Here is a 22,094-nt window from a genome sequence, read left to right on the forward strand (position 1 = left end):
AGTTCACCTACATCCAGAGAGCACTGTGGACTTAAACAATGATGGATCTGGACCAAACTTGGCACAAATATTCCATATGCCCAAATTTGAACACAGATGGAGTTTGGGGGAAATAGACCTTGACATTTGGAAGTTGTAGTTACTGGGATTTATAGTTCACCAACAATCAAAGAGCATTCTGAACCCCACCAATGACAGAATTGGGCCAAACTTCCCACACAGAATCCCCATGACCAATAGAAAATACTTAAGGCCATCCAGTCCAACACCCTTCACCAGGGCAAGAAAATGTAATCAAAGCCCTCCTGACAAAGAGCCATCCAGCCGTAGATATAGAGAGATAAATATATATGATTCACACACACACAGATATAATATCATATTGATTTATTTATTTAGAGTTTTTATAACCCGGTTGTAAAGAAGTTGATTATAAATTGTATGATTTTAACTGTATTTGTGTTTAGATTGGCTGCAGTAATGCTGGAGCGGCCTAACTGAGAGGAGTGCGTTGCCATGGAGACGATGCTGTAGAGAAGTGGGAGGAGGTTAGAGGGGAGAGTTTGAAAAACGACAGTTTAAGTTCAGTCAGAGTTAGGGTTTAGCAGTGAGGAGTTAGAGTGAGGAGTTGAGAGAGAAGGAGAGGAAAAGGTGGCTGAGTGACTTCTGAAGCAAAGTTTCGAGGCTTTGGAAAGCCGGGTCTGGCTATTGAAAGTTTCTCTGGCTAGGGTAGCCGAAAGGGGGAAACATAGCCGGAATTCTATAGTCCAAGGAGAGGCTAAAGAATAGCTTATTTAGAATTTGATCTAGGAAGGATCAAATAAGGGAAATATCCCTGTATTGATACTTTGTCCGAAGCAAGTGCTCTATGTCAAGAAAATACTGTATAACCTGAAAGAGTGTAACATTCATCTAACCAAGCATTATTCTGAGTTCCATAAGAAAAGTTACCACTTGCAACCACACGCTTTGTGCTCAATAAACTTGTTAACTTTTGTTTGAAGACTGCCTCACCTCCCTTAATTCTGCGTCCAGTGTGCCATATCTCCCAATAATATCTCACATCACACATTGGTGGCACCATTAAGAGTAATAAATAATAAATCGTCCCTCCTCTCTCCTAACTGCGTTACACCGGTCTTCTCAACCTCCGGAGAGGGACTCAGGCCGGCTAACAACAAAGGATCCAGTACAATAAGATAAAGCAAATATACATCATCAATATAGAATACATTAAAATACAATTCATACCATTTACAAAAAAATCAGTTCGTCAGAGTGAAATCACACATTACAAATTCATCGCCATCCGCCAGTAGGTCAACAGTTATTGACTCAGTCATCAATCTGCAAATGCAGTGTGCTAAAGCCATGATTTTACCAGCTTTCTAAAAGTTAGGAGGGAAGAGGCAGATCTAATTTCCATCGGAAGGGAGTTCCAGAGCCGAGGGGCAACCACCGAGAAGGCCCTGTCCCTCGTTCCCACCAAGCACGATTGTGAAAGAGGTGGGACCAAGAGCAGGGCCCCTCCAGAAGATTTTTACAACCTTGATGGTTCAAAGGGGAGAATCCGTTCGGACAGGCAACCCCTAAGGAAGGACAATTATATGTTGCATATTCCAGGGTGGGCTAACAAGACAATCTCCACATCAACACTGACAAAAAACAAGAAATACTGTTTACCCACAAGCAGAAAGACATTACCTAGATTAGAAACCAACACTTTCTGATTACTTTATTTTCCAAATCACCAGACTGTGCCACAGCAATGCCTGGCAGGGGACGGCTAGTTTATAATAGAAAGTAATAATTACATTTCTTCATAGTAAATAATTGGGTCTGAGATACTCTAATACCCATCTCTTCTAAGGTTACAAGAGAGGGAAAAAACACCAAATCACTACATCTTTCTGACACAAGAAGAGAGAGATCTCAAAGCACACAGCACATACTCTCCATACAAAAGTATAAGATGGTAGAAGTCAGATTTTAAAAACTTGCAGGAGAAAAGAATCCATTTTAAACAACTAATCAGAATGGGAGCAGAAAGCGAGAAGAGAAGAACTTAGATATATTCCAGCTGTCATACAGGAGACACGGAGGAAGGGAATTCTCTTAGTATATACTAACTAACTAACTGCTCCTGGTTGAGGACTTGAGACAGGCAGTGTGGGGTTGAATTCCGACATATGCCACCTTTTTAAAGCATTTTTTAAAACTTGGCTAGAATTCTTGTGGGTGCGATTAAATCTGAATGTTTTAGATCGACATGCAATATGTTGGGATGCAGAATTGATTTGGAATCAATTGCATGACCACCACTTCCCCCCCAGTGGTCAGCTGCACCATATTTGTGTGTGTATGTGTGTGTCAATGTATGTACTTGTTCACCCAACAGCACATGAAATGCTTCAGTAGTTTTGAACATGTCCTTTGTGAGTCGGTGTCATTTCCAAGTGAGAAACTTGGTTTTCGACTAGTCCTTTTTGCATAATTGTGAACCTTCAGGTGACACTCCGCTCCCGGTATTCTGCTGGGAGAGAAATCTCAAGGAAACGTTTGACTTGAATGAAGTTCTGATACGGCCCTTCCCGTTCCTTTTCTCACATTCATTTAACTGTGAACACATCAGATAAAATGATGTGCCGATAAGTTGATAGTCAACTCATTGTAACAAAAGCAAAATATTACTAAAGTATAAAATGTAGTGATTCACTTTGAAAAATAACAAGAGAAAATGAGTCCCAGTTCACTTTGGTAATTAGCTGTCTTTGGGCCATTGAATGAGATTTTCTTTTGTAGTTGTCTCTTATTTTTGGACAGGAAATCTCCAGATACTTGTACCTTAAAGGAGTTGAAGGTTGTTTTTCATATGTTACAAACAAGACTTTCATCCAACAGATGTTTAGATTTTAGATGCCGGAACTCTTTGTTGTGGAAAATTTTATTTTGGAAGACAGCCATGTCCATTTTCAAAAAGAGCAAGGAAGTCGGCAAAGAAGAGTTTTGTTGTGGGATTGGGGTGGTCCCTGTTGTGTATCTAATTAAACTTAGTTATTGGCCTCTTCAGGGGGGTTAATTTGCCATGTTGGAAATGTTCTACATCATCTACTTGATGTATCTACAGAATGTCACGTTGCCTCTTTGTACTGCAGGAGTGTGAATTACTTGCTGCTCCAGGCTCGCAAGCAATTAATTCTATTATGTGTTAGTAGCTTGTTACTACCATGCTACTTTTGAGTTGCTTTTTTCAAAAAACTGTCATAAACTTTCAAAAAATTAGAAATCCCTCAAGTTAATGTAGTCTCTACTCTTAGAAAATTGTAAGATTAACACCAGTAACTATATAATTTAGTGGTACAGTAGAGTCTCGTTTATCCAACATTAATGGGCTGGCAGAACGTTGGATAAGTAAAAATGTTGGATAGTAAGGAGGGATTAAGGAAAAGCCTGTTAAATGTCAAATTATGTTTTGATTTTACAAATTAAGCACCAAAACTTCATGTTTTACAACAGATCAACAGAAAAAGCAGTTCAATACGCGGTAACATTATGTAGTAGTTTTTATAGTTTTAAATTGTTTTTATATGAATTTTATTATGTAATATAACCAGTTTTAAATGATGTATTTATTTGTGTTCGGCATCTAATTGTTGCCAGTCTGTATGCCACCCTTATTCACCTTTGGGCTGAAAAGGGTGGGATAAAAGTGTAGTAAATAAATAAATGGTATTTAATGTATTTACAAATTTAGCACCATAACATTGCAATTTATTTATTTATGTATTTACAGCTTTTATATTCCGCCCTTCTCACCCCGCAGGGGACTCAGGGCGGATTACAGTGTACACATATATGCCAAACATTCAATGCCAATTTTTGACATACAAACATATACAGACATACACAGATGCAATGTATTCAAACCAGCTGTGGATCCGGGTGGAAGGCAGATTGCGTTGGATAATACAGAACGTAAGATGAGCAAAGTTTGGATGAGCGAGACTCTACTGTAATAATAATAACCACTTTTAATCCCTTTTAAAACACATCTCAGAAGGGATAATAAGTTTACTGAAGAGCCTGATATAGTTTGTGGGATAGGGAGTATCTGTCTGTTTCCATTCTTCCAAACTGGCCTTTCCATCCATTTCTACATTTAGCCGAATGATAGGAAAACTTTGGCTCACTAGGCTATCCCAAAGGCAGATACCCCCAGTCCCTCAAACAATGGTTTGAAAAGTCAAGACCTCTCTCTCCATTGAACAAGTGTCATAGATTTAATATTTTTCCTGGTCCCCGGTCTAATTCATCAAGTTGTATCATGTTGGCATGTAAACATATGAATCGCCAGCTGACAAGACTTCATGAAGAAATTAAGCTCTAGGGATGACAAAGTTTACGCTAGCTTCTAATACAAAAAAACCTGCTGGGAGGGGAGGAGGTTAAAAAAAGTATTTCATTGCTCAAAATATTAAACGAGAAAGAAGATGGACTATATATTGAATCATTTTGCTTCTCTTCAAGCTAGTAATGATAAAGAATGCACACTAGGAGTGCTGGATCACTGGTTTTGACTTCCTTTTATTTTCCTTTTCTGTGTCAATTTTTGTATCCTGCTATTTCTCATCATGCTCACCTTCTCGACAGCTGAGGCGCTGGGTAAGTCTAAGCTGCACTGCATCTGGTGGCTGGTCGGTGTAATCCTTGCTGTGGTCTTCATGGTTGTCAAACTGCCTAGACTTTAATTTTGACCTTTTTGGAAAGGGCATCTTTTGGCCTTCAGACCCAAGAGCATGTGCTAAGGTCCATGCCTTCCTTATTCAGATCATGTATGAAAGCAGTAAGGTACCACCAGGGCTGGACAATATTTCAGGTAGGAAAAGAGAGAGACGGCACTACAGGTGGGTTGGTTTGGCCAAGGAAGCCAAAGACCCAACTTTGCAAGACAAGCAAAGTAGTTTATGTCCTGAGATGTTGGAAGTCTCCCACTCACAGGGTTGTCATACGTCAAAGTTGTCTTTATAGCAAGGCACTGGGATCAAAATTTTGAAGTTCTAGCCTTCTTTCGGCACATATTTTCAAGCTTTTGGATAACAATCACTGGCCAACACACATTTTGGTGCCTCTGGGTATATTTGGCCTACAGATACCAAAAATAGCACCCCCATCAGCTGTAATTTTCGAGATACAGAGCATATGCTCTGCTGTAAAAAATCAACAACAACATAATAACCATACCTAAGAAACTAGAGCTGATGTGGTCTATTCCAATGCAATTTTCTGAATCAACACCCCAAAAAGCCCTAGAAAAAGCCTAAACACCAAAACACCAAGAATTTTGTTTTGGTTGGGCTTTGTATTGTCCCTGATTGGATATTTTTCTAGTCATAATCTAAGGGTGTTTGGATATCCCAGTTTGCCATCATTGGTTTCTTTTGTAATGATATACGCAATGGAAAGTAATTGCGTATCTCTTGTTTGTTCAAATGACAACCCAATTTTTGTAAGAAAGTTGGCTATAAAAGAATTTGTTTAGTGCATCTCCTTTTACTCTTTTTGGAACCAGGCTAAGTGACTGTCACCTCCTATTGGAATGAAGGCAATAACAGGAACTTTGAAAAGTTCTTCTGAAGTTTCTCAACAGAATGGTTTTTAAGATTTTTTTAAACCAACATCTTTTTAAAGTCTAGAGCCTAACACCATTATTGTTTGTAACCCTTGTCCCTAAAAATCCTTCTTTCTCCTTTAAAACAATCATTTGCATGCTATTACCTGATTAATCACCAATATGTGAGCTTTTTATACTGGAAATTGATCAAACTAATACAGTTTCCACTCTTGGCTTGCAATCGCATCTTGATTTTCAGGTGGCTTACTTTGGGTTGGGCTACTGGGAGTAGAAAAGGCTCATCATATGTCTTAAGACAGTGGTTCTCAACCTGTGGTCTCCAGGTGTTTTGGCCTACAACTCCCAGAAATCCCAGCCAGTTTACCAGCTGTTAGGATTTCTGGGAGTTGAAGGCCAAAACATCTGGGGACTGCCATTCAGCAGTGGAACTCTCTGCCCCGGAGTGTGGTGGAGGTTCCTTCTTTGGAAGCTTTTAAACAGAGGCTGGATGGCCATCTGTCAGGGGTGATTTGAATGCAATATTCCTGCTTCTTGGCAGGGGGTTGGACTGGATGACCCATGAGGTCTCTTCCAACTCTTTGATTCTATGATTCTATGACTCACAAGTTGAGATGCACAGTCTTAAGATGTTGTGAACTTCATAAATTACAACAGGGAAACTCTATATGAAATAGTTATGGCTCTTGGCATTGTCATTAGTGTCTTGCGATCAGCAATGTCAATAGCCAAAAAAGATCACATAGGAGTCATTGGGTCTCTCCAAAAAGATTTAGCATAATACCGTTGAAACGAGGAATAGCAACAACAACAACAACAACACTTTATTTATATTCCGCCCTATCTCCCCAAGGGGACTTGGGGCAGATCACAGTACACATACACGGCAAACATTCAGTGCCGTTTTGGATAGCCAATACAGAGACAGACAGAACAGAAAGGAGGTATGTTGTGTCGAAGTCCAGGTTTTTGGCGCCTTTAAAGGTTGTGCTTGAATCGAGCCACAGGGGGGTGCTGTTGCTCCATCCTCTATGACAAAGAGCCATCGGGACTTCCTCTTCCCTTTTGGTCACCAGGGATTTTCTTAACCTTTTCTTTATGGTGTTACAAATTATCCCCCCTGCTTGTTTTAGCGGTACCTAATTTCTCTACTTACAGCTCAATCAGTTTTCGAACTGCTTAGGTCAGGGGTCCTCAAATAAGGCCCGGGGGGTGGATACGGCCCTCCAAGGTCATTTACCTGGCCCTTGCTCAGGGTCAACCTAAGTCTGAAAGCACACAACAGCAACAACAACATTCATAAGCCAAAAGCAGGCCCACACTTCCCATTAAAATACTAATAAGTTTATATTTGTTTAAATTATTTTTCATTTTAATTATTGTATTGTTTTAAGTGTTTTTTACACTTCAAAGAAGACTTGTGCAGTGTGCGTAGGAATTCATTCATGTGTTTTTCAAATTATAATCCGGCCCTCCAACAGTTTGAGGGACTGTGGCCTGGCCCTCTGTTTAAAAAGTTTGTAGACCCCTGGCTTAGGTAAACAGTAAGCTGGGCTGACAGTCAGGAGCTCACACTGACCCGTGGCTTCAAACTGACAATCTTTTCATTTGTAGATCTTATCATTGCTGGTGATTTACTAGCTGTGCTAAAACCCAGCCCAAACATTGAAAGCAATGTCCATAATTATGAAATGTATCTTTTTGCTAAGTTGTTCCTCCTGGACAGTAGCAGAGTCTCTCTGTCCTTGAGTATCCATATGAATAACAGAAAAGGATAATCCTAGAAAACCCGAAACTCAAACACTGCGAGAAATATGCAAAGAGCATCCTTTTTTTAAATCGCAAGCAGCACTTTTCTCATTGTGCATCGGCACATAATCACAGAGTAATGCTTGGATCATTAGTTTGTCTTCCCTCAAGCATTATGTATGGAAGTCTATCAGGAGAGGCTTCAGTCTTACGTTTCTCCTGAATGCATGCCACCTCTATCTTCACAGTTTATAAATTTTGAAAGTAAATGAGATGTAGGTATGCTTTCTGGAATCCTGCACCAACTGGTTATTGGCTCAGTCCAAAGTATAGAACTTTAACGTGTGCAGAGACTATTTTGTAAAATATTCTTCACACAGTCTCTGAAGACGTTTCCATGCAAAATGCAAAACAGTGAGAAAGATTCCATGATACGCACATGCTCTACTATTGGAGCCATGTGCTCCAGATGCAGAGAAAGAAGGCAAGACCAAAATCTCCCCTTGGAACCAAGCTTCTTGAGATATCATTCTGCACACAATATGTGTTCAGAATGGTACTCTGCCAGATGTGAAGGGCTCTTTGAAGGTGGAACATTGTTTCTGACCTGTTCGCAAGGAAAAGGGGAGAGGGTAGCATTCTGTCTTCAAAGAGCCTACATTTTATATATGTAATAAAAGGAAAATCAGTTAACCAGAGAATAAATTTGGATTCATGGAAAAGCTGAGCTTGGAAGAAGGACTTGCTTTGGTCAGTCCTCACTGTGTCCAATTCTGGGCACTGCAATCCAAGAGGGATATTGACAAGTTGGGACATACTCAAAGGAGGATAGCTAAAATGATCAAAGGTCTGGAAACCATGTCCTATGAAGAGCAGCTTAAAGAGCTGTGCATGTTTATCCTACAGAAGAGAAGGCTGAGAAGCGAAATTATCACTATGTTGAAATATTGGAAGAGGGAGCAGGCTTGTTTTCTGCTGCCCTGGAGACTAAGACTTAATGGAGCAATGGGTTCATATTACAGGAAAAGGAGATTCCGCCAGAACATTTGGAAGAACTTCCTGACTGTTGAGAGCTGTTCAACAGTTGAACTCTCTGCCTCGGAATGTGGTGGAAGCTCTCTTTTGGAAGGCTTTTAAACAGAGGCTGGATGGCCATCTGTTGGGGTGCTTTGACTATGCTTTTCTTGTATGGAAGAGGGTTGGATGTGCTCTCTTCCAATTCTATGAACGCTAGGACCTAATTCAGGGGGAAAGCTTGAAAGCTCATTTAGAAGCCTAATAGAAGCATTGGATGTCTCTGTGTGTTGAGGCTCTGCAACCCTCTTCCTCTGTAGATGGGATATGCACCATCAGGCTGTGTGATTTTTCCAAAGGTTTGATGCCTCGGGCTTGCATTGCCATGCTATATAAAGCTCTGGTTTGACAATGTATGAAATCAATACTGACTTTTCTGGCCTTTTCAACTTCTCTAGTTAAGAGAAAATAATACCATGACAGAAGCACTCATATGAATGGGGTTGTCCTACACCCCTGCAGTGTATCTTTCTAGAGAGAGTTGCTTACCTCCAGCCACCATATTCAAAATATCAATTTGTGTTAGAGAAGTGCTGTCCACCCTTATTGCTAACCTTTCTCTTTTCATGTTTGTTGTCCTCTTTGTGGGGAGTTGCAGAGTAAATAAATAGAAGCTTTACCACTGTTTCCGAACCAAAATAAACCCTGCAGTATAATAATGTGTCACTCAGGCTTGTGTAACAAGTAACAGTAACTTTACTTCAGTTCAAAAGGTCAAACAGAGCAACAAAATATATATAACAGTCTCTCTGAATTCTTACAGAGATCAGAGGGAATAAGCAGTCCTTTTAAACAGTCTTTAAAATGTGCTTCATGCCTTAGAAATGATCAGGCTTTAGAGAGTTGTCAGCCATTTCCTTGCTGGCTGTTTCCAGTCAGCACTCTCTTCACTCTCCAAAGTGAAGAGACATTTATTTGCCGCCTTTTATATTTACGACATTTATATGCCGCCCTTCTCACCCTGAAGGGGACTCAGAGTAGCTTACAAGATAGATAGATAGATAGATAGATAGATAGATAGATAGATAGATAGATAGACACACACACACTCATACACACACATATACGCATACACACACACACACACAATATATTATATTTTTCTGCTTCCCTGGAGACTAGGACATGGAACAGTGGCTTCAAACTACAAGAAGGGAAATTCCATCTGAACATGAGGAAGAACTTCCTGACTGTGAAAGCTGTTCAGCAGTGGAACTCTCTGCCCCGGAGTGTGGTGGAGGCTCCTTCTTTGGAGGCTTTTAAACAGAGGCTGGATGGCCATCTGTCAGGAGTGCTTTGAATGCAATATTCTTGCTTCTTGGCAGGGGGTTGGACTGGATGGCCCATGAGGTCTCTTCCAACTCTATGATTCTATGATTAACATAGTACAGTATCAGTATTAAATATTACTATGTTGTACTATACCATTATATTGTAATATTATTAGTAATATTACATGTAATATAAATATGTAATTATATCATATTATTAGTATTAGTATTATATTGCATTACAATATAATCTTATAAATATTATGTATATACATTATATTATATTATATTATATTATATTATATTATATTATATTATTAGAATAGCACAAGAGACAAGGTGGAACTGAAAGTGGCAGTTAAAACCGTTTGTCTCAGCAGCAAGCTAGAGGCGTAGCCAATCAGAATTCTGGCTCCTGGCATGCTCAACCAATCAGCTGCCACAACATGTCTTATATCATAGTGCCTTTTAAAAATCCTCACACTCTTGGCATTCTGAGCTGCTTTTCTATTAAGTAGATTATTAATATTAATGTTTGCAAATGAAAAAGCCATTGGCAGGAAGATAGAGGAAAGGAATGGTGTGTGTATGTGATGTTATTTGACCCTTAACATCGAAGTTGTCTCCCCCCCCCCCCCCCCCCAAAGTAGCCACACATTCAATTGACCTTTTTGTACTTGTTTTGAGGTGTGGTCTGCTTAGTGCTGTTTGGATTTTGATAAGCAAGCCTCTCCTTTAGGTTTGACAGGCTATATTTTGGTTCTCCCCACCCATACATAGTAGGGTAGCAAAACAGAAGCCGAAATCTGCCCTCCAAGGGGATGTGTTACAGAGCCAGAGATCTCCAAGATGTAGCTTGTGGTGTCGTCCTGATATTGAATATGACACAGAGGTGGATGTCTTCTAGGCATGTCTTCTAAGTAATGGATACTGAATTGGATCACTCGAGCCTTATGCTTCAGTGAGCTCCTAATGTTGCGTTCATATGGCATCGCTCAGAAAAATATTTAAGGATGTAATTCGGATATAACATCTTAAGGTAAAAGCTTCTGTCATGCATATTTGCACTTGAACAGCCAGGTGGCTCGAGGCATTGACCAGAATTTGAGCTTTTAATTTCACCTTGAAGTTCCAATAATGGTCACTGGGCATCTCTTGTGTAGACATCATGAGTAACCTTCAGTTGATTGGACTTGAGTTAGAGATTGCTAGTTTTAGCATATACAAAGCAGTGAGCAGGGCTGGCTTAATCCTTTGTCTTCATGGGGAAACTTTGTACATCCTAACCTAGGACTGTCTTTCACTGCGATGTTGAAAATGGAGACTTTTTTTGGAAATGGGCATATTATGCATGAGCTGTATGTCTTTAAAGAGCATGCTGGAGAGTACATTTGAACATCATTCCGCTTTGGTTAGACCACACCTGGAATATTGTGTCCAATTCTGGGCACCACAATTCAAGAGAGATATTGACAAGCTGGAATGTAGTCCAGAGGAGGGAGACTAAAATGATCAAGGGTCTGGAGAACAAGCCCTATGAGGAGTGGCTTAAGGAGCTGAAGAAGAGAAGGCTGAGAGGAGATATGATAGCCATGTATAAATATGTGAGAGGAAGCCACAGGGAGGAGGGAGCAAGCTTGTTTTCTGCTTCCCTGGAGACTAGGACACGGAACAATGGCTTCAAACTACAAGAAAGGAGATTCCATCTGAACATGAGGAAGAACTTCCTGACTGTGAGAGCCATTCAGCAGTGGAACTCTCTGCCCCGGAATGTGGTGGAGGCTCCTTCTTTGGAAGCTTTTAAACAGAGGCTGGATGGCCATCTGTCAGGGGTGATTTGAATGCAATATGCCTGCTTCTTGGCAGGGGGTTGGACTGGATGGCCCATGAGGTCTCTTCCAACTCTATGATTCTATGATTCTATGATCATAGGCATAAGCAAGATTGATGTTGGGTGAGTGGGCTTACTAACAAAAGACCCTCCTCATAAATGTACAGCAGAGTAACTTATTAGCAGCAGCGTGACCCAACGTCAGTAGCCCAAAATAATAAAAAGAACAAAACACATAGACCCGTTATCTCTTCCATAGAAAGCTTTTCTTATAGTAAAATAATACATAATATGGTTGAACTGTTTACAAGAACAATGTTTCTATAACACAAATAAAGTTCTTTATACGAGAGTTGAATGAAAAGTAATGCCTCCACCTTCGTAACTCCTGAAGAGATGGCAGTACTGGTAAGCGGCAGGTACTGGCTTGTTCAGTAGACTCTCCTCTACAGTTCTATTTTGGCCGGAAGCCTTAACATTGAATAGTTGTATTGTTAAAGTGCGAAGTATGGAACCCTGCGCAGACGGTCGGTTGATGCGACTTAAACAACGTGCAGTCATTGAATTCTTGACTGCAGAAGGTGTCATACCAAAGGAGATGCATCAGAGAATCCAAGCTCTTTATGGTGATTGTGTTGATATGAGTACTATGCGTTGTTGGGCGAGCAAGTGTAAAGATGTTGAGGTGACACCTTCTGCTTTCAAGAATTCAATGACTGCATGTTGCTTAAGTCGCATCAACTGACCATTTGTGCCGGGTTCCATACTTCACACTTTAACAACACAAGCATTCAGTGCTAAAGCTTTGGAACTGTATGGAAATGGAACTGTAGAGGAGATTCTACTGAACAAGCCAGTACCTGCTGCATACCAGTACTGCCCTTTGTTGAGGAGTTATGAAGGTGGAGGCATTACTTTTCATTCAACCTTCGTACTTCCTTTGTTGCTTCCATGTTGGGTTTCTTTCATATGTAGATAAAACAGCTTCACTTTCACAAAGCCTCCTGTCACACCAAAATTACACTGGAGTTTCACATAGTAGCTTTACACACAGGTTTACACATGAGGCCTTCAACCTGGGGCTTCCTCTCACTGAAGCTTCTTACACAGAGGCTTCTCTCACATACTAAGATCTACCTCATACTGTGAGGTCTTCTCCCACTGTGGTTTACCTCAGACTGATGGCTACTAAACTACAGGCACCCCTGCTATATAGAACTGCAGCTTTTGCTGAATCATTGCATCCATTTAACTCTTTCAGTGCTTGACTCACATTTTTTGTAATTAAAAATGCCTATTTTAATATTTCTGACAATTGGAATGTGCCATCTGTACCCCAGAGATTTTTTTTAACGGAGTTAGAACAAATATGGCAGAGCTTGGGTACGCTGTCCTAAAGCATCTTAAGTGCATAACCCCATTTGCAATTAACATTGGGGACGTAGTGGTTTGAGTGTTGGACTAGAAATCAGAGAGAGTTGGGTTCCTCATGTGGCCTGGAAGTCCATTGGGTTACCTTGAGGAAACCGTACTGTCTCAGTCTCAGAACAAGGAAATTGCAAACCTCCTCTCCATGAGTCTTGCCGAAAAATCCCTCAGAGATAGGTTTCCTTTAGAGTCGCCATATATTGAAGACTACTTGAAGGCACACAGGTTTTTTATCGTTTCAGGAGCAACTTGAGAAACTGCCAGTTACTTCTGGTGTCTGAGAATTGGCCGTCTGCAAGGATGTTGCCCAGAGGATGCCCGGATGTTTTACCATCCTGTGGCAGGCTTCTCTCATGTCCCTGCATGAGAAGCTGGAGCTGACAGATGGGAGCTCACCCTGCTCCCTGGATTTGAACTGCCGGCCTTTCAGTCAGCAGTCCTGCTGGCACATGAGTTTAATCCAATGTGCCACCGACAGCTTTGGCACACAGTTGATAAGCTACATGTTTTTTCTTCTATGCACCCATCCTCACCCTTCCAAACTTTTTCACTCAGTCCTCAAATGCAGTTGTTTAAGAGACTGTGGCAGCAAACTTTCTAAATGCCTCTGAAACTTCCTAATAATTTCCTTTAAAATGTCTTTTAAAGTTAGTTAAAATATCTCTCTCATTATATCAAAACAACCTGTATTGTTCCGAGTCATTATTACCTATTACCTTTGAAATACGACTCCTTTAACTTATGGTTACGCAAAAGAGAGAAATGGGGGCATGATTTCTTATAGGCTTACGTGTGTTCCTTTGGATCTGTATTCTCCCTGTTCCCCAATCAAAGACACACAGCTTGAATTCCTCCCATCTTGATGTACACGTTTCAGCACAAACCATCATTGATTCACTACCTTAATAATAAAATTTCCAAACCCTTTCTCCTTCTCTCCTCCTCACCTGTGTCGTCTTTTGAATTGACTGTTTTTTGAAATGCAGAAATGAATGTCTTGTTTGGAGTTGCCTTTGAGGTCTTCCAAATTAAATTGAAAGGGGAAGCCAATTCAAGGGGTGGCGGCGTATTTGAAATTCGACTGATCGCTGTCGGGGGCAACTTAGATGTGTCTGCATGGAAAATATAAGAAGTCACGCTGGGATTTCATGGATTGGCACCTTGATGAGTTTGGATTGTGTGGAAGAAACAATCCAGGTATTCATAGACTTTCTTGGGGGTTGATTGAGCCTAAAACCACTATTATTTTTCCATCATTGTAAAATAGGTAGAGGAGACATCCAGCCTCAACTGGACAGCGCGTTACAGGACGTGAATGATAAATACCTCCTTCTTGAAGAAACAGAGAAGCAGGCCGTTCGGAAAGCCCTGATTGAAGAACGTGGCCGATTCTGCTCATTCATCTCCATGCTACGGCCTGTCATTGTGAGTTTTGTTTTCAACTTTCCCCCCATTCGCTTGAGTTTGAAAGCAAAAAAATGTCTTGTCGAAGGCTTTCATGGCCGGAATCACTGGGTTGTTGTAGGTTTTTCCGGGCCATATGGCCATGTTCTAGAGGCATTTTCTCCTGACGTTTTGCCTGCATCTATGGCAAGCACCCTCACTACCTCTGAGGATGCTTGCCATAGATGCAGGCGAAACGTCAGGAGAAAATGCCTCTAGAACATGGCCATATAGCCCGGAAAAACCTACAACAACCCAAAAAAATGTCTTCCCGATTTTATGTATTTCAGTGCCATTCTTTCGCAGTGTATTTACTCATTTATTTATGTGCAGTAATGTGGTCGCAGAGTAAACATACGAAAGGATTGAGACAAGATAGTGTACAATATCAAGCAGAAGGCTGCACAATATTTGAAAAAGCTTTTCTGGAGCAGAGCTTTCAACTAATTCATTAAAAATTCATCCGTTATGCTCAATTCATTAAAAATTTCAAGAGCAGTTTTTACATTTGTTTGTTTAATTGTTAAACACCAATGTTCTGATTAGTCTTGAGTAATGACTTAACATTTCCGGTTACTTTAATTTGTAACTGGACATTTTGAGTCAGTTTAAACAGTATTTAATGTAATGATTCAACAAATTAATTTTGCATTTTCCTCCAGTGAATAAATTTCCTTGGATGCTCACATATTACTGCTAGCAGTTAATGATCCCAAGCTTTGTTGCAAGCATAAAGGCTGCTTGTGTTGTTGTAGAATTTTGGGCTGTGTGGCTTCTAGAAGCATTCTCTCCTGATGTTTCACCTGTATCTATGGCAGGCATCCTCAGAGGTTATGAGGTCCTGTGAAGACCTCACAACCTCTGAGGATGTCTGCCATAGATGCAGGCCAAACGTCAGGAGAGAATGCTCCTAGAACATGGACATACAGCCCGGAAAACCTACAACAAGGTGATACTCTTCCAGGAAGAAGAAATATCCATGCTGGGAGAAATAACTCACCTGCAGACCATATCAGAAGACCTGAAAAGCCTCACCATGGACCCTCACAAGCTGCCACCATCAAGCGAACAGGTGAGTGTGACTGAGAAGAAGTGTGCTACTTTTATGTACTCTGGACTACTAAACTCCAAAGTAGCAGAAGTGATACAGCTTAGGTTACAATCCATTTCAAGTACTCTATTTATATAGTTCCCCTCCATCTGATCTGGGGATCTGCAGAAGAATGTCTCAGTAGCTTGTGCCTTGGAGCTCTATGTTCTAGTTCAGCATTTCACAACCTGAGGCTCGGGACCCCTGGGCGGGGGTCGCGAGGGGTTTTTAGAGGGGTCAACAAAGACCATCAGAAAACACAGAGAAGGCTGAAGATTTCTCCACCTGTCCTTCTCTTCCTTTTTGGAAACAGACAGCGAATTCTCCCACCAAAAGCCTTCCTCTGCTGTGTTTGGCTGGCCTCTCAACCAAGGGGAGGGGAGAGCAGGCGTATAGTGCACACCTGCAGGCAAGGGACATGACAGTATAGTGCACACCTGCAGGCAAGGGAGAGCACATGTGCACTATGCAAGTCCCTTCAAGGTATGGGAAGATTGGTCCAATTCTATCGTTGGTGGGGTTCAGAATACTTTTTGATTGTAGGTGAACTATAAATCCCAGCAACTACAACTCCAAAATCTCAAGATTCTATTTCCCCCCAAACTCCACCAGTGTTCACACTGGGGCATATTGAGTATTTGTGCCACGTTTGGTCCAGATCCATCATTGTTTGAGTCCACAGTGCTCTCTGGATGTAGGTGAACTGCAACTCCAAAACTCAAGGTCAATGCCCACCAAACCCTTCCAGTATTTTCTGTTCATCATGGGAGTTCTGTGTGCCAAGTTGGGTTCAATTCCATCATTAGTGAAGTTTAGAATGGTCTTTGATTGTAAGTGAACCAGAAATCCCAGCAACTACAACTCCCAAGTGAAAAATCAATCCCTCCCAACCCCACAGGGTATTCAGATTTGGACATATCAGGTATTTGTGCCAAATTTGGTCTAGTGAATGAAAATACATCCTGCATATCAGATATTTACATTACAATCCATAACAGAAGAAAATTACAGTTAAGAAGTAGCAACAGAAATAATGTTATGGTTGGGGGGTTACCACAACATGAGGAACTGGATTACGGGGTCGCAGCATTAGGAAAGTTGAGAAACACTGTTCTAGTGGTTAATGTCATTAGAAGTCCACGCCCTTCAATTGTAAGGCTAGAAACAAGATGAGATGCTATTCTGGTATTTTCTCTGGATTTCTTGATGGAGCTGGGAGACTAGTTCCTAGCCCACCATGGACCAGAGTGACTGATGTTCACACCTTGTGTGGCTATCTTTACTTCTGCAGGTAATTCTAGATTTGAAAGGTTCTGATTACGGCTGGTCCTATCAGACTCCTCCGTCTTCTCCAAGTACCACCATGTCCAGGAAATCCAGTGTCTGCAGGTAAGCAAGAAAGCCTCATTGTCTTGGAGGTCTCTGTATTTAAGTTTACCCATTCTAAAGACACGTTCATTAGCTTAATTCCTGGAATGTATTATACTTGGATCCTATTATGACTTTGGGAAATTTAAGGCAATAGTCATGGAGGTCAGGATTGGGGAAAGTGCAGCCTGTAAGTCTCATAAAATTTATTTGAAAATCTTTCCCCAAATGCCATCAATGCCATTTCACACCAGGAGTGACTTTCAGTTTCTCAAGTCGCTTCTGACACACAAAAAAGAAATCAATGGGGAGCATTTTCTCCATGTTTAAGTGTGGCCCTTTGAGCCGCCTACTGCTGCCCCCCCCCCCCCCCCTGATAAAGGCATTCATCTTGACTTTACCTCCTTAGCTTTGGCAACAATGCAACCACTGCTCATCTCCCATACATTTTGGGCGATTGAGGGCCCTTCCAGACAGGCGCTGTATCCCAGGATCTGATCCCAGGTTTTCTGATTTAAACTGGATTATATGAGCCTGCACAGCCAGATATTTTGGGAAACCTGTGTTCAGATCCTGGGATATAGGGCCTGTCTGGAAGGGCCCTGAGCTTCAAGATAAGGAGTACTGAGTTCAGTGCAGAGCTTGGAAAATTTACTTTTTCTAGTGACCTCTCCCAAGGTCTCCAACTAACAATAACTGGATGGAAGATTCCAAGAGTTTCAATGCAGAAGCTTTCCCCAGCTCTAGTCCTGAGTTTTCAAAAACCAAAAGAACCAAATGATTGTACTCTTTGCCTTTAGTATAAACAATGTAATATAATTGCTGAGCGTTATTATGACTAACCAGCTACAGTAGAGTCTCGTTTAGCCAACCGTTGCTTATCCAACATTCTGTCTTATCCGACACTCCTAAACAACAACAAAAATACACGCATGAATTGTTGACGAGAAAAGTCTTCCACTTGTTTGGGAGCGTGACTGTATTCGTTCTTGTTGCTCCTAACGATGAGGCACTGCAACACAAAAATCGATTACAACAGGTCCACCAGGTAGCCTATGAAACACATCTAGCCTGGTTGTAAGCCACCTTAAGTCACCTTTGGGTTTGAGAAAGGCAGGATAGAAAGAATGTAAATAAAATAAATAAGATTCATCTGTCGGTCATGTCTCGCCTTTCCTAACAGTCACTTAGTGCAGTTTGTTGTAGTATGTAGAATGGTTTGCTGCGTGTTGCTGTGCAGTGTTTATGCACTTTTTTCCTGAACTTTGTGCAATTATGGCGATGAAAAGAAGGAAGGTCATTGTATCAATGGAACAGAAATGATAACGTAATTTGACATTTAATAGGCTTTTCTTAATTCCTCTGTATTATCCGCTATTTCCGCTTCTCCGACGTTCTGCCGGCCTGTTTATGTCGGATAAGCGAGACTCTACTGTTTACAAAAGTAGCTGGAAAAGGTGGTGTCAATTTGCAATTGAACTCATCCAATTGCATAGACCCTCTTCCTTGCAAATACCTTATGAAGGTGAATCTGTCATTATCTTTACTAGTGTGTTTTTTAATCAACATGATAGTTGCAAGATACTTCATTTCCTCTCTATATTAAGCTGCCTAAATGCACATGTTTCTCTTTGAACTTGTTGGAATAATGCTTCTTTACTGTAAAATGCAATAGCTCTTAACTGTTCAGCACTGTTTAAATTCAGATTTAATTTTGTGTGTGTGTTGGGAGCACTGAAGTCCCTTTTCTCCCTCTCCCATGAAACTGTTTTCTCTCGGCTAAAACAGTTTGGCGGCATGCTCCCTCCTCCATCCTCCCAGGCACAAATACTGCCCAATTCTCTCCTTTTCTCCAACGAAAGGAAGACGGTTCTGCTGTTACGTTCTCCTCTTGCATTTCTTCCTAGCCCCTAATGCTCCTACCTTATATGTTCTTTTTTCTTTGCCTTCCAAATCACATTGGATTGGAGAGCTGGAGTTCCCTGTGGCATGGTAGACCACAAAATCCTTGCATTCCCCCACCCTGCCCTCCATAAAGCTATAGCTGTCTGTGCATGCATATGTATAGTATCTATAGACAGGAGATCTATAGATCCATATATACTGACAGCAGCAAGTGCAGGCTTTTTCCTTAAACAATGCAATATCCTGCAAAGTAAAAGGTAAAATGGCCAGCGGTATAGTCCTGGCAGCAGCCGGCTGGCACAACCTTAATGAGATCAGGTCACCTGTGGTGCGTTTAAATGATAAATAAAAGTGTAGCGCCCTCCCCTTGGTCTCAGATCAGATCTCCCACCAGTGGTATTTTCCCTTTAAAAGAAATCCACAGGAGATAACATGGATATCAGCTTCTTTGGTTGTGTCCTTCATTTTCAAATGAGAGTTTGGCAAAATTACTTACATGAAACAGGTGCCAGAATGGACATGGCCAGAACGGCTTGAGGATACTGGGAGGTGTTGTCCAAAATCAAATCTACGTTCAGTTGATACCATAGCAGATTACTGGAGTGCGAAGTAGACACTCCACTCTAATTACCAACACCCACATCTCTTATCTTAGCTTGTGAGTGCGTCATTTCACAAGGTAGTTAGCCTTGAGTTGTTGTGAATTTTCCAGACTGTATGGCCATAAGCATTCTCTCCTATTTACAAGAGCAAGGTTTCCACAGCACAAATAAAGTTCTTTGAATCTTTACACTTCCTTCTTTGCTTCCACGCTGGGCTTCTTTCTCATGCAGATAAACAACCTCGCCTTCACAAAGTCTCTTCTCACACCGAACTTACACAAGAGCTTCACACAGTAGCTTTACACACAGCAGCCTTCACACTGAAGCTTCACACGATGGCATTCAACCTGGGGCTTCTCTCACCGAAGTTTCTCACACCAGGCCTACTAACACCGAGGCCTTCTCATACTGAGGGCTCTTTCAGACTGATGCCTCTCACATACTGAGGCCTACTAATACACTGAGGCCCTTCTCCCACAGAGACCTCTCATACTGAGGGCTCTCTCATACTGGCGCCTCTCTCACCTTGAGGCAAAATAACACTGAGGCCTACATCACACTGAGGCCTTCTCATACTGAGGGCTCTCTCAGACTGATGCCTCTCACATACTGAGGCAAACTAACACTGAGGCCTACTAAAACACTAAGGCCCTTCTCCCACAGAGACCTCTCATACTGAGGACTCTCTTATACTGCCACCTCTCACCCTGGGGCAAACTAACACTGAGGCCTACCTCACACGGAGGCCTTCTCATACTGAGGGCTCTCTCAGACTGATGCCTCTCACATACTGAGGCAAACTAACACTGAGGCCTACTAAAACACTGAGGCCCTTCTCCCACAGAGACCTCTCATACTGAGGGTTCTCTCATATTGGCACCTCTCTCACCCTGAGGCAAACTAACACTGAGGCCTACCTCACACTGAGACCTACTAAGACTGAGGCCTTCTCATACTGAGGCCTCTCTTACTCTGAAAACTACCTCAGATAGAGGCCTCTCTCACTGAGGTCTGGTAACACTGAGGGCTCCCTCAAATTGAGGGCTACTAAGCTACAGGCACACCTGCATATATTGAACTGAGTCATTTATTCATTTAACCCTTTCATTTCTTGACTCACATTTTTGTAATTAAAAATACTTATTTAATTCTTAATATTTCTGACATAAACCTCATTTGCCTAGTTTCCAACAAACCTCACAACCTCTGAGGATGCCTACCACAGATGTGGGTGAAACGTCAGGAGAGAATGCCTCCAGAACATGGCCATACAGCCCGGAAAACTCATAACAACCAGTGATTCCAGCCATGAAAGACTTCGACAACACATTAAAAGATTACAGTTAAAAGCATTAAAAAGTCAGTGTAAGTTGAGAATAAAAACTATTAGCCATATTAAAAATGCACACTTTAGGGGTTTTTTTTAAGTTAAGCAAAACTATATAAAATAATACAAAAGTATGTAAAATAATATAGTCCTTTTGGTAAAAGAGTGTTGGAATTTTTTAAGAAAAGGCTTTACCTGCCAATGGAGCCCCCGATGGCGCAATGGGTTAAACCCTTGTGCTGGCAGGACTGAAGACCGACAGGTTGGACGTTTGAATCCGGGGAGAGCACAGATGAGCTCCCTCAGTCAGCTCTAGCTCCCCATGCGGGGACATGAGAAAAGTCTTCCACAAGGATGGTAAAACATCAAAACATCCGGGCATCCCATGGGCAGCGTCCTTGCAATCGGCCCATTCTCTCACACCAGAAGCGACTTGCAGTTTCTCAAGTCACTCCTGACACGAAAAAAAATAACCTGCCAATGGGAAGACAGCAAAGAGGAGGCCATTCTAGACTCCATAAGTAGAGAGTTTCAAAGTCACATGTTTCCACCAGCTATCACTGGGAAAGTACTGGGATTAAGAGAAGCACTTTTCCTGAGGATTTCAGAGTCCATACTTGAAATAGGCATCCGATCGGATGGCCCTCTGCCAGTCCAAAGCAGTATGGAGTTGTAGCACTACTCCTTCATGTTGTTTTGCCATTTTCCATCTGGTTACTGAGGATACTGCAGTCCTTTCCAACTCCCCCAAGTTACTTCTGCCAGCGGTGCCGTTTTTTATGATTTGGGCTGCATGCCTTTTGCAGGAGAACCATGGAATGTTAATTGTCCTGTGCTGGTCTCTTCCCCGATCCCCCTCTCCCCTTTTTTTGTTTCTTCCCTTTGCCCCCATCTCTCTCCCCTCTTGTGCCTCACAGCAGTCTGAACAGTGTTAACAGTAGTGACTCCCGGTCAAGCGGCTCGCACTCTCACTCACCCAGTTCACACTATCGCTACCGCAGCTCCAATCTGCCTCAGCAGGCGCCCATGAGGCTCTCCAGCGTGTCCTCGCACGACTCCGGATTCATGTCCCAGGATGCGTTTCAGTCCAAGTCGCCGTCCCCCATGCCGCCGGAAGCGCCAAGCCAGGTAAGTCGAGGGATGCCCACATGAGCCTGAGATGACTTTTGCTTCTCTGCAAAGGTCCCCTAAGAATATTGCATTTGTGTAATGTCCCACCATCTCTGAGAGCCGTGCACTAATCTCATTTTAGCGGCATCTGCCCTAGGATATTTGGCTTTTTAGGTAAAGGTAAAAGTTTTCCCCTGACATTAAGTCCAGTCGTGTCCAACTCTGGGGATTGATGCTCCTCTCCATTTCTAAGCCAAAGAGTCGGCG

General features: G+C 41.8%; 1 protein-coding gene across 13 annotated transcripts in view; it reads left to right on the top strand.

Moving 5' to 3' along the window:
- The window catches only part of MTSS1 (MTSS I-BAR domain containing 1), a 240,799-nt gene that overhangs the window by 198,156 nt on the left and 20,549 nt on the right, over positions 1-22,094 (top strand). For 6 of the 13 annotated variants that reach the window (XM_067467292.1, XM_067467300.1, XM_067467293.1 and 3 more), the window contains exons 7-11: positions 4,651-4,662; positions 14,250-14,407; positions 15,390-15,497; positions 16,807-16,904; positions 21,635-21,845. In XM_067467292.1, the coding sequence (XP_067323393.1) occupies positions 4,651-4,662; positions 14,250-14,407; positions 15,390-15,497; positions 16,807-16,904; positions 21,635-21,845 (587 nt within the window). The remainder of the gene's footprint in view (positions 1-4,650; positions 4,663-14,249; positions 14,408-15,389; positions 15,498-16,806; positions 16,905-21,634; positions 21,846-22,094) is intronic. The other 7 variants (XM_067467294.1, XM_067467295.1, XM_067467299.1 and 4 more) reach the window with 3 other exon arrangements.

This window comes from Anolis sagrei, chromosome 4 (assembly GCF_037176765.1).
Source record: "Anolis sagrei isolate rAnoSag1 chromosome 4, rAnoSag1.mat, whole genome shotgun sequence".
Classification (NCBI taxonomy): Eukaryota; Metazoa; Chordata; class Lepidosauria; order Squamata; family Dactyloidae; genus Anolis; species Anolis sagrei.